This window comes from Anguilla anguilla, chromosome 13 (assembly GCF_013347855.1).
Source record: "Anguilla anguilla isolate fAngAng1 chromosome 13, fAngAng1.pri, whole genome shotgun sequence".
Taxonomy (NCBI): domain Eukaryota; kingdom Metazoa; phylum Chordata; class Actinopteri; order Anguilliformes; family Anguillidae; genus Anguilla; species Anguilla anguilla.
This window is the reverse complement of record NC_049213.1, coordinates 1,137,074-1,161,006: the sequence shown is the minus strand read 5'-3', so window position 1 is coordinate 1,161,006 and position 23,933 is coordinate 1,137,074. Positions and strand designations below refer to the sequence as shown.

Genomic DNA, 23,933 nt, shown 5'->3' with positions numbered 1-23,933 from the left:
TCAACACCAAACTAACACGGTGCCGAATGTTTCTATTGGCACATCCCCGACTGCACCAACAAACCCATGTTGACACAAGCAGATTAACCGCAGACCATAAAACTAACAACCCTGGTGAAAGTGAAAAATATGACAAGCAATTCCAGGTGTGTTTGTGCCTGTGTTGTCACCAAAATAGGTCACCTGTTCTTAATACTGTAACTTAATATAGCTTCTCTTCATTTTAATCTGCATGAATTGTATGTTCTGACAAAGGTTGATCCATCAGATTACTCTGATATCAATAAACTCCTTATTTATTTTACAATTGCTATCTTTGCAAATAATTAGTAAATGTATTAAATCAGTAAACAGTAATAGTAAATAAAATAAAATATATGGTAAGTGCTGAGGTTTTGCATTTGATGCTGCTTATGCTCTGGATATAAGACATTAAATGAGGGCACAAGTTAAAACATCTTGATTCATAAATCTTTTTTTAACCAAATTTTCTGTTGCCCGGCAATTTTATTGCACTTTATTCTGACCAGAATTAAAAAGTGGGAAAATATGTGGTCAATCATCTACATTATTAATGACATAATACTCACATGGCCTTCCTGCAGTTCCTGACTACTGGTACCAGTCTCTGATGACCTTCTGCTGATGTGTTGTATGTCTTCAAGTCAAACTCATCCAGGACCTCCTCTGATGTCAGTAACACATAGGCCAGAGCTGAACATTGGTCTGGTTCCAGCTCTTTATCAGAAAGTTTTCCTGATTGCAGGGAATTCTGGATTTCCTGCACTAGAGAGTTGTCATTCAGTTCATTGAGACAGTGGAACAGATTGATGATCCTGTCTGCTGAAGATTCCTCTCTGATCCTGTCCTTAATGTACTGGACTGTTTTCTTAATTTCCTCTGATCTGCTTTCTGTCTCTGTCAGTAGTCCTTCTAAGAGAGTCTGAATGGAGTCCAGAGAGAGGCCGAGAAGGAATCGGAGGAAAAGGTCCAGGTGTCCATTCTTACTCTTCACGGCCTGATCCACTGCACTCCCATGTAACTCAGACAGCTCCAGTCTGTCACTGTGAGGTTTTGATTCTTCTTCTCTGAGTACATTTCTGTTCTCATTTACACATGATTGAAATACATACAGGGCAGCCAGATACTCCTGAATGCTCAGATGCACAAAGCAGTAGAACTTCTCCTGACCCAACCCACACTCCTCTTTAAAGATCTCTGTGCACACCCCAGAGTACACCGAAGCTTCACTGACATCAATGCCACTCTCTTTCAGGTCCTCTTCATAGAATATCAGATTGCCCTTTTCCATCTGTAGAAAAGCCAGCTGCCCCAGTTTCAGGATGATTTCTGTATCTGATGCTAACATCTTTGTGTCTGTCTCATCAGTGCCATGATATTTCTGATTCTTCACCTTAGTCTGAATAAGCAGAAAGTGTGTGTACATTTCAGTCAGAGTTCTGGGTAGATCTCCACTCTCTGTTTTACCCAACATTGTCTCCAGAACAGTAGCAGAAATCCAGCAGAAGACTGGTATGTGGCACATGATGTAGAGGCTCCTGGATGACTTAATGTGTGAGATAATTCTGCAGGCCTGGTTCTCATCCCTGACTTTCTTCCTGAAGTACTCCTCTTTCTGCGGGTCATTGAATCCTCGTACCTCTGTCACCCGGTGGACGCACTCAGGAGGGATCTGATTGGCTGCTGCTGGTCGGGAGGTGATCCAGAGGAGAGCAGAGGGAAGCAGATTCCCCTTAATGAGGTTGGTCAGCAGCACATGCACTGATGATGACTCTGTTATATTGGAGCAGTACTTATTACTTTGGAAATTTAGAGGAAGTCGACACTCATCCAGTCCATCAAAGATAAATACAACTTTGACTTCATCACCTTCAACACTTCTGATCTCTTTCAGCTGTGGAAAGTAGTGCTGCAGAAGCTGCATCAGACTGAATTCTCTTTTCTCCAGCAGATTCAGATCTCGGAAAGGAAGAGTGAAGATAAAATCAACGTCCTGATTGGCTTTTCCTTCTGCCCAGTCCAGAATGAACTTCTGCACAGAAACAGTTTTCCCAATGCCAGCAATGCCCTTTGTAAGCACAGTTCTGATCGGAGGTTTCCTTTGTCCAGGTAAAGGCATAAAGATGTCATGTTGTCCATGTAAAGGCATAAAGATGTCATTGCAGAGGATTGCAGTCTCCTGTGTGGTTCGTCTCTTGGATGCTGTCTCAATCTGTCTGACTTCGTGTTCATTATTGACCTCCCCACTTCCCCCCTCTGTGATGTAGAGCTCAGTATAGATCTCATTGAAGAGGGTTGGGTGGCCTTGCTTTGTTAAACCTTCAAATATGCATTCAAACTTCTTCTTCAGATGAGTTTTCAGTGCCTGCTGGGCTCTTTTTATGGACTCATCTGAAGAGAGGAAATATGAGAAATAATAATTTAAAAAATGTGATAAACATTTCCCACTCAATAATAGATTGTAAGAAAAAAACAGCCAATAAAAGTATTGCATTCTGTCTTCACAATATTTCACACATATCAGTGTTATATGCTTATAACAATATGTTACACACCTAACACAGCATTACACACCTCTCTGACAGTATTACATACCTTGCATCATTGAATAGAATTTCTTGCTGACAGCAGCAGCAGTGTCACTGTAGCTCTCGCTATAATCGTTTTCGACCGAATTAACACTAATGGGTATTTTTTTCATTATGATGAAAAGGAGCGCTTTTTTGATTCCGAGTTCCCAGTTCGAGTTCCCAACCAACTGCCCGGAGGAGTTGGTTGGAAACCCCGTTGCAGGGTCATGCTTTTGCTTTTGGAACGAGCATCTTTACAGCATGAGACACCAAGAGGCCCTTATAATATAATACTTTTATACTGATTGCTGAGTTTGATTCCGGGATACAAACTCAGGGCAGTGTGTCTGATGGGACAGTGGTCTAGTCACTGGTTTTTGAGCACAAGATTCTGCTTTTAAACCCGCCTCAGGGACATTTAATCTTGTTCATTTTCTTGTCCCTGTAATAACTGCTTGAGGCAATATGTTAAATTTAAATGTAAAATAAATAAATGTTATTTTTGGCCTTTTATTTACAGTATGAAATATTGTCAATGTAAAACAGTATTATGAAAGTGTAGATGCAGTAAATCAGAACATTGATCACTGTTAGATTTGCTATCTAAACTCATATCAAAATTCTAATTGACACACAGTAGCAATGAGAGAAAGCTCTTACTGTGCTCATCTCGTTCCAGTGAATCAGCAAGATCCTTCTGCTTCACGTACTCCAGTGACTGCTGGACCCTGTGAACAAAACATGAAGACAGAGCTTCCAGTTAAACTCATTCTCGTACCGAAGCTCTAACTCACAGCACATAGAGACAGGGCTTCCAGTTAAACTCATCCAGAGGAATCTGTTTTACACATTGTGTACTAAACCATTTGCGCAGTTTCTCTCTTGTACACACATCAGAGTTAGAAACGAATGAGCGTTGCGCACAGAATGCGCAAAGCAAGTTCTGCCAGGAAACTCAAAAAATGTAGCTGACCAATCGGTCGTCTCCATTAACCTCATACTCACACGTTTCCACAATCATCCAATTGCATACACACAACACTCTTCTCTTACCCATCCAATCACAGGCACACATCACCAATGGAGCGCCTTTTTAAACCACAAATCAGACCTCTCAGTGCTGCTGCTTGCCTGCGCTGCTTTTGCCTGCTTCACTGCTGCTGCTCAGAACTGCACTCACCCTCCACCACCCCAACATCACCTGTTGTTTGGATCTGCTTCTACATACTGGGGGGTATACTGGTATTCTTCCTGTTTAGTAGGGGAGATGTATATTATTCAATGTTAGACAAAGTTAGTGCGTGCACTAATATCTAAAGCAGATCCATTCACCACCAAACCAAAAATATGTATTTACATATCCATGTAAGGATTTTAATACGTATATTGTCCATAACTGCATAAAATGTGGTTGCAGTTCGCTCCATGATGATTAATTCACATGAAATATGAAGCCACTCCTGTCTGAGCTGTGTTAACAGCTAGAATATAGGGACAGAGTGAGGAATGGAAGGAGGGGAAGTTTAAATCTGATACTGCAGGAAATGGATGCAGGGTCATTTATTGAAGAAATTTAACAAGAAAAAACACCATTTAAACAGCTGTGAGCCAACATGGTATACCACACCTACACCTGAAGACACCATAATACACCAACCTACACCTGAATGTGACATAATACACCTAACTACACCTGATAATGACATAATACACCCACCTACATCGGAATAGGACATAATACACCTACCTACACCTGATGATGACATAATACACCCATCTACACCTGACAATGACATAAAACAACCACCGACTCTGGAATATAATAACAACACACCATAAACATATGAATGGGACATCATATACCCACTAACATTTGAATGTGACATAATACACTCACCCACACCTGAAGATAACAAACAACACCAACCTACACCTGAATATGATAATAATAAACCATCAACCCCTGAATATGACATAACACACCCACCTACATCAAAATGTGACATTATATACACCCACCTACAAATTAATGTGACATTATACACCCATCTACACATGAATGTGACGTAATATATCCATCGACACCTGAATGTGAAATACACCCACCTACACCTGAATGTGGCATAAAACACCCACCTACACCTGAAAGTGAAATCATACACTACCAATACCTGAATGTAACAAAATACACCCACCAGCACCTGAAAATGACATCATAAACCAAACCTGCACCTGAATGTGACATAATACACCCACGTACACCAGCACATAGTGAACCATACTATCTACAATTGAATGTGACATGACACACCCACGTACACGTGAATATGACATGGAGCACCCAACCTACACCAGAAAATAGCCAGTCAGATTTAGGTTAAATTAAATAGTAGTGTCAATATGAACCTGTTCATTTACCTTGAATCACCTGGATACTCTTCTCTGAAGTTGACTGGCTTCCCCATTGAATGATCACTCTTCATAGACACACAGCTGGGTACAGGTGACCCTGCTCTTTCTACCTGGGCCCTGTGAACAAAACATGGAGACAGAGATTCCAGTTAAACTCATCCTCTTACTGCAGCTCTAACTCACAGCACATGGAGACAGAGCTTCCAGTTAAACTCATCCTCTTACAGCAGCTCTATCCAGAAGAATCTGTTTTACACATTGTGTACTGAACCATTTGCGCAGTTTCTCTCCTGTACACACATCAGAGCTAGAAACGAATGAGCGTTGCACACAGAATGCGCAAAGCAAGTTCTGTCAGGAAACTCAAAAATTGCAGCTGACCAATCGGTCGTCTCCATTAACCTCATACTCACGCGTTTCCACAATCATCCAATTGCATACACACAACACTCTTCTCTTACCCATCCAATCACAGGCACACATCACCAATGGAGCGCCTTTTTAAACCACCAATCAGACCTCTCAGTGCTGCTGCTTGCCTGGGCTGCTATTGCCTGCTTCACTGCTGCTGCTCAGAACTGCGCTCACCCTCCACCACCCCATCATCACCTGTTGTTTGGATCTGCTTCTACATACTGGGGGGTTTACTGGTATTCTTCCTGTTTAGTAGGGGAGATGTATAGTACTCCCTGTTAGACAAAGTTAGCGCGTGCACTAATAACTAAAGCAGATCCATTCACCGCCAAATCAAAAATATGTACTTACATATCCATGTAAATATTTTAATACGTATGTTGTCCTTAACTGAATAAAATGTGGTTGCAGTTCGCTCCTTGTTGATTAATTCACATAAACTATGAAGCCACTCCTGTGTTAACAGCTAGAATATAGGGACAGAGTGAGGAATGGAGGGAGGGGAAGTTTAACTCTGATACTGCAGGAAATGGATCCAGGGTCATTTACTGCAGAAATTTAACAAGAAAAAACACCATCTAAACAGCTGTGAGCCAACATGGTATACCACACCTACACCTGAAGACACCATAATACACCCACCAACACAGGAATGTGACATAATACACCTACCTACACCGGAATGTGACATAATACACCTACCTACACCTGATGATGACATAATACACCCATCTACACCTGACAATGACATAAAACAACCACCGACACTGGAATATAATAACAACACACCATAAACATATGAATGGGACATCATATACCCACTAACATTTGAATGTGACATAATACACTCACCCACACCTGAAGATAACAAACAACACCAACCTACACCTGAATATGATAATAATAAACCATCAACCCCTGAATATGACATAACACACCCACCTACATCAAAATGTGACATTATATACACCCACCTACAAATTAATGTGACATTATACACCCATCTACACATGAATGTGACGTAATATATCCATCGACACCTGAATGTGAAATACACCCACCTACACCTGAATGTGGCATAAAACACCCACCTACACCTGAAAGTGAAATCATACACTACCAATACCTGAATGTGACAAAATACACCCACCAGCACCTGAAAATGACATCATAAACCAAACCTGCACCTGAATGTGACATAATACACCCACGTACACCAGCATATAGTGAACCATACTATCTACAATTGAATGTGACATGACACACCCACGTACACGTGAATATGACATGGAGCACCCAACCTACACCAGAAAATAGCCAGTCAGATTTAGGTTTAATTAAATAGTAGTGTCAATATGAACCTGTTCATTTACCTTGAATCACCTGGATACTCTTCTCTGAAGTTGACTGGCTTCCCCATTGAATGATCACTCTTCATAGACACACAGCTGGGTACAGGTGACCCTGCTCTTTCTACCTGGGCCCTGTGAACAAAACATGGAGACAGAGATTCCAGTTAAACTCATCCTCATACTGAAGCTCTAACTCACAGAACATGGAGACAGAGCTTCCAGTTAAACTCATCCTCATACTGAAGCTCTAACTCACAGAACATGGAGACAGAGATTCCAGTTAAACTCATACTCTTACAGCAGCTCTATCCAGAAGAATCTGTTTTACACATTGTGTACTGAACCATTTGCGCAGATTCTCTCTTGAACACACATCAGAGTTAGAAACGAATGAGCGTTGCGCACAGAATGTTCTGTCAGGAAACTCAAAAATTGCAGCTGACCAATCGCTGCTATTGCCTGCTTCACTGCTGCTGCTCAGAACTGCACTCACCCTCCACCACCCCATCATCACCTGTTGTTTGGATCTGCTTCTACATACTGGGGGGTTTACTGGTATTCTTCCTGTTTAGTAGGGGAGATGTATATTATTCAATGTTAGACAAAGTTAGTGCGTGCACTAATATCTAAAGCAGATCCATTACCCGCCAAACCAAAAATATGTATTTACATATCCATGTAAGGATTTTAATACGTATATTGTCCATAACTGCATAAAACGTGGTTGCAGTTCGCTCCATGATGATTAATTCACATGAAATATGAAGCCACTCCTGTCTGAGCTGTGTTAACAGCTAGAATATAGGGACAGAGTGAGGAATGGAGGGAGGGGAAGTTTAACTTTGATACTGCAGAAAATGGATGCAGGGTCATTTATTGCCGAAATTTAACAAGAAAAAACACCATTTAAACAGCTGTGATCCAACATGGTATACCACACCTACACCTGAAGACACCATAGTACACCCACCTACGCCTGAATGTGACATAGCCTAATACACCTACCTACACCTGATAATGACATAATACACCCACCTACATCGCAATGTGACATAATACATTACATTACATTACAGGCATTTGGCAGACGCTCTTATCCAGAGCGACGTACAACAAAGTACACTCACTGACACCTGAATGTGACATAATACACCTACCTACACCTGATAATGACATAATACACCCACCTACATCGGAAAAGGACATAATACGCTCACCCACACCTGATGACGACAAACACCAACCTACACCTGAATATGATATAATAAACCATCAACCCCTGAATGACATAACACATCCACCTACATCAAAATGTGACATTATACACCCACCTACAAATGAATGTGACATAATATGCTCATCTACACCTGAAAATGACATAATACATCCATCGACACCTGAATGTGAAATAATACACCCACCAACACCTGAATGTGGCATAAAACACCCACCTACACCTGAAAGTGATATCATACACTACCAATACCTGAATATGACAAAATACACCCACCAGCACCTGAAAATGACATCATAAACCAAACCTGCACCTGAATGTGACATAATATACCCACGTACACCAGCACATAGTGTACCATACTATCTACAACTGAACGTGACATGACACACCCACGTACACATGAATATGACATGGAGCACCCAACCTACACCAGAAATTAGCCAGTCAGATTTAGGTTTAATTAAATAGTAGTGTCAATATGAACCTGTTCATTTACCTTGAATCACCCGGATACTCTTCTCTGAAGTTGACTGGCTTCCCCATTGAATGATCAATCTTCATAGACTTACAGTTGGGTACAGGTGACCCTGCTCTTTCTACCTGGACCCTGTGAACAGAACACGGATGCAGAGCCTCCAGTTAAACTCATTCTCTTACTGCAGCTCTAACTCACATCACATTAAATATCTGATTTGTGCATTCATACCTCTTTCTGTTAGTGCGGAGGGTTCCTCCTTTGGTGTCTGGCTCTCCTGAGTGACTCATTTTAGATACAGCGCCCCCTATCTCAGGAGACTGGAACACATCAGACCAGTTTACACCACATGTGGGTTCTATCCCAAACTAGCCAACCTGTAAACACACAAAATGAGAACACACTGAACACACATATATACACACTAATATACAGAGACACGCATATAAAACATGGCACAGTGTTGAGAGGAAGCAATCAAGAATTTAAATAGGCCCTAAACATGTTCTATACAGCAACTGTATTACATAAATGTAAGTGGTAAACTCTATATTGATTGTACAACTTGATAAATATTTCAATCGATTCAATGGAATTCAATGGAATCTGTCAAAATTGCACATTTCTCAGATTATACATTTATTTCCAGAAAATAAGTGTCACAATTCTTGCCCCCTCCACCCCTTATTCAGAACTTTGTTCGCCCTTCCCTTGCAGGGATAATGGCACTGAGTCTTTATGAATAACGTCTTATAAGACTGGAGAACACATTGGGAGGGATCTTAGACCCTTCCTCCATCCAGATCCTTAATATTTTTTGATCTTTGCTAAAGAACTGTCCTGTTCAATTAAAACTGCAGGTTTCCAATGGAGTTCAAGTCTGGAGACTGCATCCATTGCGAAATGTGGCTTATGTGGTTAATTAATCATTTATCTGTGAATAGTCATGTGTGCTCAAGGTCACTGTTTTGAGATCCACTAGTGGCTTTCAGTCTGCTGGCAGAGGCAACCAGGTTTCTGGCTAAAATGTCCTGGTACCTGGGTAGAGTTCATGATGCTGTTGTTTTTAACAAGGGGCCAAGGATCAGTGGAAGCAGAACAGCCCTGTAACATTAAAGATCCACCGCTGTATTTACCAGTATACATGAGGCCTGTTTCTGTATACTGTTGCACACTCATAAAGATGACTCTTCAAGCACGCATGTTGTTGAGGGTTCTTTCTCAAAACTCTGCAATATCCAATACAATGCACAAAAGAATGATCACTTCGTAGTAGCATGTTTCACTTTCACTGCTTTGGCAAACACTGAACTCACGTGTTCCAAAATAATAACACAGTTATTATATTATCATCACATTAACATTACTATCTTCGCATTTACATCTCTTGTTCCACCCTCCAGTCCAGTTGGTGGCGGTAATGCACCTATACGCTGGCTTACCAACCGCCAATAAACCAAAGAAGAAGAACTTCAATAAACCATCTGCAAGCAGTTTATGTTCTACAGCACCAGTTAACTTCACAAGCAACTGTTAGCTAGCTTGCTTGCAGGAGTAATGAAAAGCTGACAGTCTGGTCATTTTGAACACACGATGGTCATGCAGAAAGTTGTTTAACTGGCTGTTAGAAACCAGTGATAATAGCGCTAATGTGATTTAAACTTTGACCAACTAGTTATAACGTAACTACTTGGATACCTCGCTTGATAATTTGCTCCCTTCATCGCAAACAGAAGAAACAATTAAAATTTTGGCAGCTGCTATTACCGTAGCCCTGCAACACATAACCTACTAGCTAACGTTAGTACCATTTACTGTATACGTTATAAGGGCTAGTACTCGGTCGGGAGCTAACGCCACGGACACGCCGACGTTGAGTTTTGACGCTTCCTGTTAACTAAAATAATTATCTCAATAACCCATTTACACTGGTCATATCCCATACATTCATCACTGACATCAGGTAGGCGAACGATATTCCCGCGAAGTAGCTAGCTACATCTCTGCTATGGCTAATCATATTGCCTAGCTCCACTCCACATGCGCCACGTTAGTCAAAAAATACCGCGAACTACAGTATAACACTCCAAATCTACACTCGAATTCCTCAAAACACATTATACAAATTTCCCTCGTAATATAGTGGCGCTGCATCACTTATAAACCATTATCTCACCTGCAATATCCAATACAATGCACAAAAGAATGATCACTTCGTAGTAGCACGTTTAACTTCCACTGCTTTGGCAAACACTGAACTCTGTGCACCGAGTCATCCCATTTCCTTCCCAAGCAGCTCTCTGCTGTGCATTGCGAGTACTGCATAATCAGATAGACACCTGACCCAGATGACCAATATACATGAATACTAACAGTAAAATAAAAGAATACATCTAAACAATGTAAACTAAAACAAGAAAATAGGGAATAGGGGGGGTCACCCGTCATTGTCTCTATATTGCCACAATACACATCCCTAAATCAACACCAAACCCATATCCTTTGTATTATATACCGGCAACTGTATTATGTACACCCGCTCATTAACGCAAATAGCCTACTCCACCAAACAGCAAATCATGTGGCTGCAATTCAATACATAAAGTATGCAGACATAGTGAAGATGTTTAATTTTTTGTTTGAGCAAATATTGTAATGGACAAGATGTGTGATCTAAGTGACTTTGACTGCGGCATGACTGTCGGTGCCATGAACAATGTAGTATAATGGGTAAGGAACTAGTCTTATAGACTAAGGATCACAGGTTTGATTCTAGGGTAGAAAACTGCCATTGTATCCTTGAGCAAGTTACCTAACCAGCATTGCTTCAGTATATATTTGACTGTATAAATGGATGCAATGTAAAAGTTGTGTAAGTCATTCTGGATAAGAGTGACTGCTAAATGCCTGTAATGTAATGTAACTGTAGGGTGGAGGACTAAAATAGGGCTGCCACCAGGGGGCGCTGCCCCGTTCTGGTACAGTAACTGTTGTCGGGTACCCTCTTGGGCCATGTGAGGTCAAGATCAAGCCATAACTGTTTTAATTCTGAAAGTTAGGAAGCAGAAATCTCTCCCTCAAAACAGTTTTATACCTTGATTAATGTTACCCATTCATGTAATTTGTTCATGAAATATGGAAGATAATATGTTTGATGTTCAATATATGTTACTATTTGCGGTCAATGATTTACATAAAGTATGCAGTGTTCATCTTTATTTATGGCACTGGCATGACTACTAGCTATTTATTTCGCTATTGAAAATGAATGAAGCGCACAACTAATTTGGTTGTGGATTAAATGTTGATTGCAGTTGCTACTACTTAGTGTTTTACTAGCTATATTCTTTTATTTCTTGCCATATGTTTATTAGACTTTAACTACTTGTTTATGCAAATTGAACTAATTTGAAGCATGTGTGCTACGCTAGCTATTTGTAGCTGCAGTGTAGTGTAGTTAGCCATGTAACTAATTCAGCCACAACTGTTTTAATTCTGAAAGGCTGGATGTGTGAGACTGACTGCATGCTGCTGTTTCAACTGCTTCAACTGCTTCATCTGCCACCAAAGAAACAACACTGCTGTGTTTCAACCGCAACCACAAACTCTCCCTATACTCCTTTTCTTCCACCAAGACCCACACATAAAACAACACAATGCAGACTTTATGGTCAGGGTTATTCGTGGAAGGGACGAAAAGCATAAGGACACAGTAAAATAGGGTTACACAATGATGTCATCTCATTTAAGACAATGAGACAATGTCATTTTGAAAATGCTAGATTTTTGGGTTTGACTGATTACTCCCAGTAAAACATTTACTTTGCATTGCAGGCATTTAGCAGACGCTCGCATCCAGGGCGATTTAAACAAGTTTTTATTTTGCATAGTATTTTACATTGCATCCATACAGCTGGATATATACTGAAGCAATACAGGTTGGGTACCTAGCTCAAGGGTACAACGGCAATGTCCTACCTGGGAATCAAACCTGTGACCTATAGGTTACAAGACCAGCTCCACACCTATTAGAATGGGCAAGATGTGTGATCTAAGCGACTTTGACTGTACCAGATGGATGGTGCCAGATGTACTGGTTCCAGCATCACAGAAACAGCTGCCCTGGGATTTTCATGCAGTACAGTATCTAGAGTTTACAGAGAATGGTGTGATAAACAAAAAACACCTTGTTAATGAGAGATCAGAGGAGAATGGGCAGACTAGTTCAAGCTAACAGAAAGGCCCCAATGAAATAACAGCTATGCTTGGCCAAAGAGCTCTAATGTCATCTCTCCGGACCACAGTAGATGAAACAAAGGAGACAATTTAGTTTCTTGAAACTGTTGATTACTTCCAGTAAAACCATTTTTCCTGAAACCATTCCAAATAGCCTTTAGGCATGGAGGTAGCATCTAATTTTGGAGCATCTAATGTAGCAATTAATTGTAGATTTGGAAACTTGGTGACCCCCCGACGCAACCAAGTTCTGGAATTCTCCAACTGTGGCCACTGGATTGTTCTTTGCTCCCTGAACCATCTACCTCACTGTGCATGGGGCTAAGATACACTAGCACCCTCTACTGGACAGGTTTAACTCTACTCCAGTGGTTTTAAAATTATTAATATTTGGTCTCACAGTATTAAGTCATATATTGTTTTCTTTGTTTAGTTTTTGACACATTGCCTTATTTTTGAATGTCAACAACCATTTTTTTTCTTCATTTGTGAGTTTGTTGCTTTTGATGAAAAATTGATTTTATAAGTGTGTTGCCTCAGTTTTATACTCCAGAGAAGTAGCAAGCCATGGAAGAGCATGACACTGTTCCTCAGGCCTGACATCAGCTTAATGTCTTATATACATTCTGGTGTAGATCAGCTTCATGTCAAATATATATATATATATATATACAGTTGCAATTAAATTTATTCAACCCCTGTGGAAACTGTAAATATTTTTAAATGCATGCTTTTCGGGAGACTTGAAACTAAAAAAACAACATGTATGTCACTTGTGTGTTCTGTTAAAATTCAAAATAAAAATGTATTTTTAAAGATTTCCGAGTAGCATGTAAATTTTGTATTTCAGCCGTATCATAAATATTCAACCCCCATTCAATATCACCATTTTTTAAATATTTGCTGGTCTGTAGAGTGACTAAATTTTGTGGAAACACACTTAAGCCCTTCGGAAATCCATAAAGATACTGTTTGCTTCCCCTGTGATAAACATATAAATCCCGCCGATGCACTTCTTCACATCAATTTGAAGCTGACTAGCAAACATGCCAAAGACAAAGGAGCTCTCTCAAAAGTTAAGAGAAGAAATTATTTCACTGCATAAAAAAGGCAATGGATACAAAAAGATCTCCAAGATATTGAAAGTTCAAACAGACACAATTGGCAGCATCATAAGGAAGTTTAAAAGTCATGAAATAGCAGTAAACCTACCTGGACGTGGAAGGAAGAGTAAAGTTACATCAACTGTTATCAGGCACATCGTAAGAACTGCTGAGAAAACTCCTCATATTACTGCCAAAGGATTACAGAATGATCTTTTGAAAGCTGGAACAAAAGTATAAGTACAGACGATAAGAAGGATATTGAACAAGCAAGGCCTTCATGGCCGGACACCTCGCCGCACTCCACTCTTAACCATTAAGCATATGAAAAATAGACTTGAATATGCAAGACATCATTTGGATAAGTCTATGGAGTTTTGGGAGAATATTTTACGGAGTGACGAGACAACTGGAAATTATTTAGACCCATGGATAAGCGGTATGTCTGGCGCAGGAAAGGTGCAGCTTATGACAAGAAGAACACCATCACCACAGTCAAGTATGGAAGTGGGTCAGTCCTTCTGTGGGGGTGTTTTGCTGCTTCTGGTACTGGCAATCTTCAGCATGTGACTGGCACCATGGATTCCTTGAAATACCAGGCCATTCTGGAGAAGAATGTGATGCCCTCAGTGCATAAGCTGAAGCTTGGTGATCATTGGACTTTCCAGCAAGACAATGATCCCAAGCATACATCCAAGTCAACCAAAGCTTGGTTCAGGGAACGATCTTGGAATGTCCTTGACTGGCCTTCTCAGTCACCAGATTTAAATTCCATTGAAAATCTTTGGTCGGATTTGAAGAAAGCAGTGGCATCACGAAAACCAAAGAATATCGGTGAACTTGAAGCATTTGCACAGGAAGAATGAGCCAAGATTCCAAAAGAGAGGTGTCAGAGGCTTGTGAGCACTTATAGGAAGTGTTTATTGGAAGTTATAAAAGCTAAAGGATGTTCCACGAAGTACTGAATTTGGGGGTTGAATAATTTAGTCATTGATTTTTTTAGAGAGACTTTTTTCCTTATAACAAATAGTGAACTCAGCTGTATGTTTTCAAAATCACTTGAACTTGTTCTAATAAACACGTATTTCTGTTTACAAAGGCCTTAGTTCATACATTGTCATGAAATTTTATTCACATCACAAAGACATCGTATGGGTTAGAGGGGCTGAATAATTTTGATTGCAACTGCATATATATATATATATATATATGTGTGTGTGTGTGTGTGTTTGTCTGTGTTTCATTAGTTATTTTATTCGTGTTCCCCTCCTCGTACACCCCTATTTGTTAAAGTGAAATGAATATTAGAACCAGCTATCATGCTTATGTCTGACCAGGTATTAGCCTAATTGTATTTGTTTTTTTTGTCTTTCCTCCCCATTTTCATTGTTTTCATTCACTCCCTCATTTATTTATGTATATTTCTTTGAATATATATTAGGGTGCATCAGACACCCCTATGGTAAGCAACTGAATTAGGTCCTCAAATACTCTATAACATGGATTCTCAAATTTGGACCACAAATTTAAATCCAGCCCTAGTTTTCTTTTCCCCAGGTAATTAACAGAACAATTTATGCTACTTTGTGCCAGACTGCATTCACACGTGACTCCCAGGTAAACGGAGGGTACAAAACAAGCAGTTCTTGGATGTGGAAGCCTGCGATTAGAATAACAGTACACTAGAACCACACCAGAAACCCATGATTTGGGATGGCAGATATGCCATCCTGCCAAGTCACGCCTTGGCAGGGTGGCATGCCCTATACCTGTAGAGCACCAAGAGTTTGGCGCTCTTCAGGGTTCCCCACAGAAATAACCACAACAGCCACAGACACTCAGCCCTTAAAAACATTAAATTCTGTACATTCTCACCCAATTTCAACAGACAGAATTCATAAACAATTTCACATATCCACACAATAAAGCCCCAAACCAAGGTTTTTTCCTCCTTCTTCTTCTTCCTGCTGCCTATCCCACAAACAAAATGTCTCCCTACTGGACATTTTACCGACACCAGCCAATCCTTCACCTACACGAGCCAATCAAAATCTCGCGTACACACGCAAAATAGCCATATCTTTTTAGTCTGAAACATTTCTGGTCTTCACAGCAAGTCTGTTCATGGCCTAGTGGTCAAAGTTACCTTCCTCACTAATTTTTTCCTCACTAATAATTGTCTATTACTTCTCAATTATTGCTTTTGCACCACATCTACCCGGCCTTCACCGAACGTATACACTGCATTATGACATACCATCTACAGGTTCAGTTAATCACCTGCCAAAGTTACGCACTGAAAAGCCAGAGGTCGACGAATTGAATCCCGCCTCACCCTCAGGAAGATATCGGTGGTTGAATGTGACACTTGCCAGTTGTCTTTAGGCAACAACCAAACAAACGTGCATAATTTTTTTATTATTCAGTCATTTAAATGTATTTTAAACCGTATTTTTCTAAGCCTAAATTTCCCACTATAAAAGTTCACCCGAACTGTCTGGGCGTGGTAATGAGAACTGTCAGTTAGCTATGATTGACAGACCGTGCCCCGTTACCATAGCTACCTCCATGATACGCGCTCATCTTGGGAGACTGAATTTTCACAAGCTAGCTAACTTAGTATATCAAGTATCGATAGCCAAGGACGTTGACTTATATCCAATAATAATATTTGCTAGCTAGCCAAGTTAAGATAATACCACAACTATAACGTCCTTATGAAAGCAAACTAGCTAGCTAACGTTATCGATAACATTACATTATGAAAGCAAACTACATAGCTAGCTAACATTACCTAGCTAGCTATAAATGAATATAACCAACCAGAGATAGTCTAATAGTCCTTAAAATGCACTCTAATAAGTGAACCTAACATTAGTCAAATATTTGCATTGCCTTGCCTGTAAGCCAGTGGCACAAACTATGGGTCACGGGTTATCTATGGGTCCCCATATATGATTTAGAATTAGCAATCACAGCAATCTGACTGACAGTAGGGAGGGAAAACGGAGCTTTAGAATGTCGCCAGCAGTGTATGCGCGTGAGCTCGACAATACATTTCTCACAGAAAAGGTAGTTTGTCGCCTTTTTTTTAGTTCATTACAGTGGTGATAGAAGTGACAAGAATTAAGTGGTACTGTGCTGTTAGCCTTTACTGATCGCCGTAAAAGGTTAATGTGAAGTAGCTAGCACAATCTGACAGCACTAACCCATAAAAATGTACTTTGAATGGTACTTGCTCAATCGAACGGTAAATATGAAAAACATTTGATTATAGTCAGCGGCACCAAAATATTCTTTCACACCCTCAATAAACGGCAGAAGTCCCAGTAGAAGATTGAATTAAACCTTTTAAAGTTATATATTTTCTGAAACGTTATCGATTCCACTTGGCCCTAGTGAGTGAAACTAGGCGATCTGAGCATATAGTTTCTATGTACATTACGTCAGAAGGATTCAGCCTTGTTGTTTGCTACCTAAACTTCACAGTACACTTGTAGCAGGACGGTGTGTCCCATAGACGTATATATGTCTATGGTGTGTCCAGTCAGATTTCTTTACGGGGCGTGGAAAGGGGAGTGGTTACTGTACTTGTGACGCACTAAGTCGATAACATTCTCAACCAGTTGAAAATAGGAGGATAAATTTAAAACGCATATTTCTACAAAAATAAAGAACGGATATATTTAATACTTTACTCATCGTGTTTCTTCAATGCCTCTTGTGTAAACAGTACATAAAACCGAGAAAGTGTGAAAACCACCATGTTACTCCTTTAAAAAGTTACACCAGCTGACCACTGTGCCATTTCTACTAACTATATTTCTTCACTTGGCTACTGTAGAAAACGTTCTTATCAGCAAACGCCACATTTCTACATTCATGTTACCTCGCCCAGTTCTCTATCTACCCACATACAAACAATTACTCCATATGTACTGTCTGCAACTCCCCATTAAAACATTACATTTAAAGTCATGACTCAATCATAATTATAACTACTAGTACTCAACATGAGAACAGTACATCAGTGCAATAAACTCCCTACACATTATCACACGTTACTTCACCCACCACTTTCACAAAGAATTTCTTACACCGTCTGTTATATCCACCGTTCAATAACAAAACACATCTCGCTCACGGTCACTTCATTTACTTTGCACTATAGTCTGTCATCATGTCAAACTTCACCTACATGCCCATTCTGCTAAAAACATATTGTTTCAACTAGTCAATTTAATCATTTCTCCCGTACTATTGTTATTTTATCATATGCAAAGATTGCTGGGACATACGCGTCTGTTCCGCTTCTACTACTTCCAATTCTCACATAACATCACTGATCTACCTTAGAAAAACAGCAAAGAGGACTCCTACCTGCAGATAAGCCTATCAAACTGCCTTAAAAACCTTACAAACACTAAAAGTGCATCTTGACGAAATAACAGAAAACGGAGCAGGACAGAAGGGTACACAAGTTGCGACCTACAGAGCTCTAATTCTACGGGCTTGCTGATAATTTTGTCAATCAAGGCTCGTAGGATGGCTGTTAAATCCGTGAGTACATACACTGGGTATATTTCAGCTGCGTTTCTTATGCGTTTATACTTACATTACATTACATTACAGGCATTTAGCAGACGCTCTTATCCAGAGTGACTTACACAACTTTCACATTGTATCCATTTATACAGCTGGATATATACTGAAGCAATTTCGGTTAAGTACCTTGCTCAAGGGTACAACGGCAGTGTCCTACCCGGGAATCGAACCTGCAACCTTTCGGTTACAAGCCCAGTTCCTTACCCACTGTGCCACACTCCGTCCTTACGCCACCGCACCCTTTGTCACCCTTTGTCACAGCCACTGTTTTACATAATTAGCAAAGCGAAAGTGCTCAACGGTAGGCCTACACGCTCATCAGACTGTACAAATTCACACAAGGACAGCCATAATCCACAACCGTTTCTTGCGGGCGCAACGAATTGCGTGTTATGCATTCAAACTACAAAGCGCTTCTCGTCACATTAATACCGCTAATTAAATCAACCGCCAGTAAACTGTAGGGATGCACCGAAAATATTTCGTTCACCGAAAATATTCGGCCGAAAATAGCAAAAATAACACATTCGGTATTCGGCCGAAAGAGTGAAAATGCCGAAAATGTTGACCGAATGTGTTTGTGTTTTTTTTGTTTTGTTTTTTGTTTTTTATTGTAACAAAAGTATAGAAATGAATGTGACACTGTTTCGTTGCTCTCCTGCCGCTATTGATGACGCGTTCAAACAGTGCCGGTGTTGTAGCGAATTCAGTATCCTCGAAGCGAACTGATTCCCCTGTCCGTGCATGCGCGTCTCGCGCTTCGACTTTCATTTCAAACAGCGCCTTTTTGTGTGCATTTAGAATGGCTAATACTCGCAGCATGCAGCTAGTAGCCTATTTGTACGGTTATTAGGTATTTTACATTTCCCTTGATTAGTCAACAATCGGCACTGACTTATCTTTTGAAATTACGTTCGGTAGAAATGAAATATATATTCCACCGTTATATTCCACAGGTGAACATTTGTGGTTGGAAATCATGTTGGTTGAATGATGTGTGTTTTCTCCGTTCATTTGTTTTTTTTTAGTTATTGTATTCTTGTATTGTATAAAGGAAAATAATAAAGATCTTGAATTAGCCTACCTCCCAAAAAGATTTTTACTGAATAGTATCAACTTTCTGTGGAACACTCCCTGCCCTCTATGTTCATTATCACAGTTATTGTGCTTTTTTACTATAATGTCTTCTGGAAAGGACTGAATGTTCAATAGACTAATAAAAGTTATTTAATCACCTTGTCGTTTTGTAATTTCATTTTGTCATTGAATAGCATAAATCAAAAGCTAAATTGATTTAATTTATGCAATGATACAAATGGGCAAATAAATTTAAAAAATAACGGTACTCGGTATTCGGCCAAGTGTTTTCTTACTTTCGGTTTCGGCTAAGAATTTATTTCGGTGCATCCCTAGTAAACTGCATCGGAGAAATTAGCTGTTTCAACCGGCTCGCTACACAAAACACTACGTTAACGTTTCTAAAAAAAATGCCGTAATCGTTCGCTTCAACTTTTCAGCTATCGGTAATGCTAATAAACTGATCATAAACTTTTGTCTTCAGGTAACATTAGAGTGTACTAACTAGCGAATGTACAAAGAAAGGGACGTTCGATTGGAAAAAGAAAAGAAAAAAAGGTCGCAACAGAACAATTATTTGCACTCGCACAAATTCTCCCAATTATATTTCGAGGTCGCACAGACTAAATTTAGGGAGCATATGAAAAAATGGTCGTAATTTCGAGCCCTGCAAATGGAATATAAAAAAAGAAAAAGCCAATTGCACCCAGACCGCCATTTTCTTGTCAGATTTCTGTTTTGCTGAATTAGGCGTGTTAATGCGATTATAGGCTACTAGAAATTCGCCGATCCTCCCCACACCTCTTCACCTTTAGTTTATATTCTCTCCATCCCACTCCACAACAGGCTACTTACTCTGTTCTTTTTTTCAGTTTTATTCCTTCTTTTACTCCCTTTTCTTTCTCTTCCTCTTTCCGTTTGAGTTTGAAGGGTCCGCCTGCAGCAAGCTGGGGAAAATCCACCAGGAGGAGATCCACGGAGAGGACAGGAAGCACGTAACGTCCATGTAGCGGGCCCAATTTTTTTCCCTTTTTTTATTGGTAGAAATGACAAAATACAGGTTAAAGCAGGAAAGTACAGCATTATGTAAATTCAAATGTTACTGTATCTTATTGAAACACAGAGGAAATGGTACAATATATAAAATAATAGAAAAAATAACTATTAGTTTTAAAAAAATAAATAAATAAAAAATAAAGTAAAATAAGGAAAATAATAATGTGAATACAGACATTCCATAGTCAGTAATAGTACAAATAATTAAATTAATATACATTAAGATGTACAATAGTAAAGAGTGAAATTAACCAATTATTTCAGTTACATTTCAACAGGGGGTTCTTCAAAAAAAATTTGTAAATATTTTATCAACTTTTGACTTTTATTGTGATTTAGTATTATAATTGACGATAGAAGTGAATCCAGTTCAATCAAAAAAAGAGACAAGGCAGGACGGGAGTTAGAGAATTTCCGTTTATGAACTAAACATTTTGCAATAAGAATAAAAAAGTTAACTACATATTCCAATGTTTTATTATTTTCGTTATCATAATAACAAACAATGTCTTTTAGCATGAAGGAATATGTAATATTAGAATTTGAAAATAAGTAAGATGCTCAATCTTCCCAGAATTTCTTTGTTATTTCACAGCTATAAAACAGATGGACAGGAGTTTCATCAGCTTTATTGCAAAAAGCACAAAGGCTACCAATATCTGTAAATTTAGCCATAAATGCCTTCCTTAGTTGGATATATTTTGTGTAGAAGTTTAATATGAGTCTCCTTGGTTTTATTAGAAATGCAATATTTATATGGCAGAAGCCAAGCCCTTTTCCAGCAAATATCCTCAATACACGTTCTCCAGTAGAATTTACCTCTTGGCACCACTTTTTTCCTTCGTTGAAAGATTTGGCGAATATGTTTGTTGATACATTTTTTGTCTGTGACCTCTATACCATCCAACATCAATATTGGTAATGCATTATCTATCTTACCACAGCAAAGGAAGTTTCTAATTAACTGAGTTAGCCCGGGAGGAATAGCTCGTATGACAGAATTGTATTCCTTAAAAGGGATTGGAAAGTTATAAGTTTCCATAAACTTTTCATAAGATAAAACATCGCCAAAATCATCAAAAATATTAAGTGTGTGATTTACAGTCCCCTCCAAAAGTATTGGAACAGCAAGGTCAATTCCTTTGTTTTTGCTATACACTGAAGACAATTGAGTTTGAGGTCAAAAGATGTACATGAGATGACAGATCCGAATTTCAGCTTTTCTTTCCTGGTATTTTTATCTAGATTTATTAAACAACTTAGAACATATCGCCTTTTGTATCAGACAACCCAATTTTTAGGTGAGAAAAATTATTGGAACATGTGACTGACAGGTGTTTCTTGTTTCCCAGATGTGTCCTGTTAGATTGATTGTTTAAACAATAAATAGTTCTGAATGTCTACTCTTGGTTTTAGCCTTGAAGCTACAAACCGTTTTGAAGCTTAGAAAAGAGGGGAAATCAATCAGAGCCATTGCACAAGCATTGGGGATAGCTTGTACAACAACTTGGAATGTCCTGAAAAAGAAAGAAATCACTGGCGTACTGAGCAACAGACATCGAACCAAGGAAAACCAAGGACCAAGGAAAACAACAGCAGTTGATGACAGAAAAATTGTGAGAGCTGTGAAGAAAAACCCCAAAACATCATTCAGTGACATCACGAACAATCTCCACAGGGCAGGGGTGAAGGTATCTCAATCAACCGTTTGAAGACTTAGAGAGCAGCAATATAGAGGCTATACCACAAGATGCAAACCACTTATCAGTAGTAAGAATCGGAAGGCTAGATTACAATTTGCAAAGAAGTACAGAGATGAGCCACAAAAGTTCTGGAACAAAGTTTTATTGACTGATGAGACCAAGATTAACCTCTACCAAAGTGACAGAAAGGCCAAAGTGTGGAGAAAGAAGGGATCTGCTCATGATCCAAAACATACAAGCTCATCTGTGAAGCACGGTGGAGGAAGTGTCATGGCTTGGGCTTGCATGGCTGCTTCTGGAGTGGGCTCACTAATCTTTATTGATGATGTAACTCATCATGGTAGCAGCAGGATGAATTCAGAAGTCTACAAAAACATTCTGTCTGCCAACTTACGGAGAAATGCGTCCAAACTAATTGGGAGGAACTTCATCATGCAGCAAGACAATGACCCAAAACACACTGCCAACACAACAAAGGACTTCATTAGTGAGAAAAAGACCAGACCTTAACCCAATTGAGCATGCATTTCACCTCCTGAAGAGGAGATTGAAAGGAAGAACCCCCCAAAACAAACATCAACTGAAAGAGGCTGCAGTGAAAGCCTGGAAAAGCATCACAAAAAAAGAATGCAACAGTTGGTGATGTCAGTGGGTCACAGGCTTGATGCAGTTATTGCAAGCAAGGGATATGCTACCAAATATTAAGTGTTATTTACTTTCATTTACTTAAATACTCTCTGTTCCAATACTTTTGCTCACCTAAAAATTGGGTGGTCTGATACCAAAAGGTGCTATGTTCTAAGTACTTTAACACATCTAGGTGTAAATACCAGGAAGTAAAAGCTGAAATTCTGAACTCTTGTCTCATGTTCATCTATTTTCTCACCCCAAATGTATTGAATGTATTGCAAAAACAAAGGAATTGGCCTTGCTGTTCCAATACTTTTGGAGGGGACTGTATATTTCTAAGGTGCCATTTAGGAAAAAACAGTGATTCATTTTTACAAGTAATATCACTATTATTCCAAAGGAGGGATTTGTGCGGGGAGAAATTGTGGACATAGGCCAGTTTCCAAGCAAGGAGGGCTTGCTGGTGAAATTTGGATAGGAGGATAAGTAGCTTATTTGGTAAATAATTGCATTTTAAAAGAAAAGAGAGACCACCAATTTTATTAAAAATGTGGTTTGGGATAAAATACCAAATAGAACTGGGATTTAGAAGGCATCTTCTTAACCAATTAATTTTGAAGGTGTTTACTATGTCATTAAAGTCTATAAATTCAGGTCCCCCTTCCTCTCTGGATGATAGACATTACTGTTTTTTTAAGTTTGTGCGATTTATTTTTCCAAAGGAAATCTAAAAACGTTTTATTTATTTCACTGACTGTAGATTCCTGAACAAATAATGACAAGGATGGGTATACAAAACGAGATAGGCCTTCAGCCTTGGAGAGGAGGACTCCCAATAATCGAAAGATCTCTCTGAAGCCAAAAATTAAGGATGCTTTTAGTGTTTTTTATTCTACTGAAAAAATGTTGTCTAGTCACAAGATGTTTGGTAATATATATCCCAAGATATTTAACAGAATCCTTAACTGGGATGTTATACATTACAGATTCACTGCAATTATGTAAAGGTAAAATTTCACATTTAGTTAAGTTTAGTTTTAGA

The 23,933-nt window shown here is 39.3% G+C and overlaps 1 protein-coding gene across 3 annotated transcripts in view; it reads right to left on the bottom strand.

The window, feature by feature from the left end:
* Positions 1-23,933, bottom strand: part of LOC118210812 (NLR family CARD domain-containing protein 3-like) — a 131,566-nt gene that overhangs the window by 39,976 nt on the left and 67,657 nt on the right. The window contains exons 1-7 of one of the 3 annotated variants that reach the window (XM_035387259.1): positions 20,358-20,464; positions 8,713-8,858; positions 8,503-8,613; positions 6,791-6,901; positions 5,010-5,120; positions 3,252-3,319; positions 591-2,412 (exon numbers count right to left, since the gene is read on the bottom strand). In XM_035387259.1, the coding sequence (XP_035243150.1) occupies positions 591-2,412; positions 3,252-3,319; positions 5,010-5,120; positions 6,791-6,901; positions 8,503-8,613; positions 8,713-8,771 (2,282 nt within the window). In that variant the 5' untranslated portion in view covers positions 8,772-8,858; positions 20,358-20,464. Of the gene's footprint in view, positions 1-590; positions 2,413-3,251; positions 3,320-5,009; positions 5,121-6,790; positions 6,902-8,502; positions 8,614-8,712; positions 8,859-10,657; positions 10,738-20,357; positions 20,465-23,933 lie in introns of those variants that run through there. The other 2 variants (XM_035387261.1, XM_035387258.1) reach the window with 2 other exon arrangements.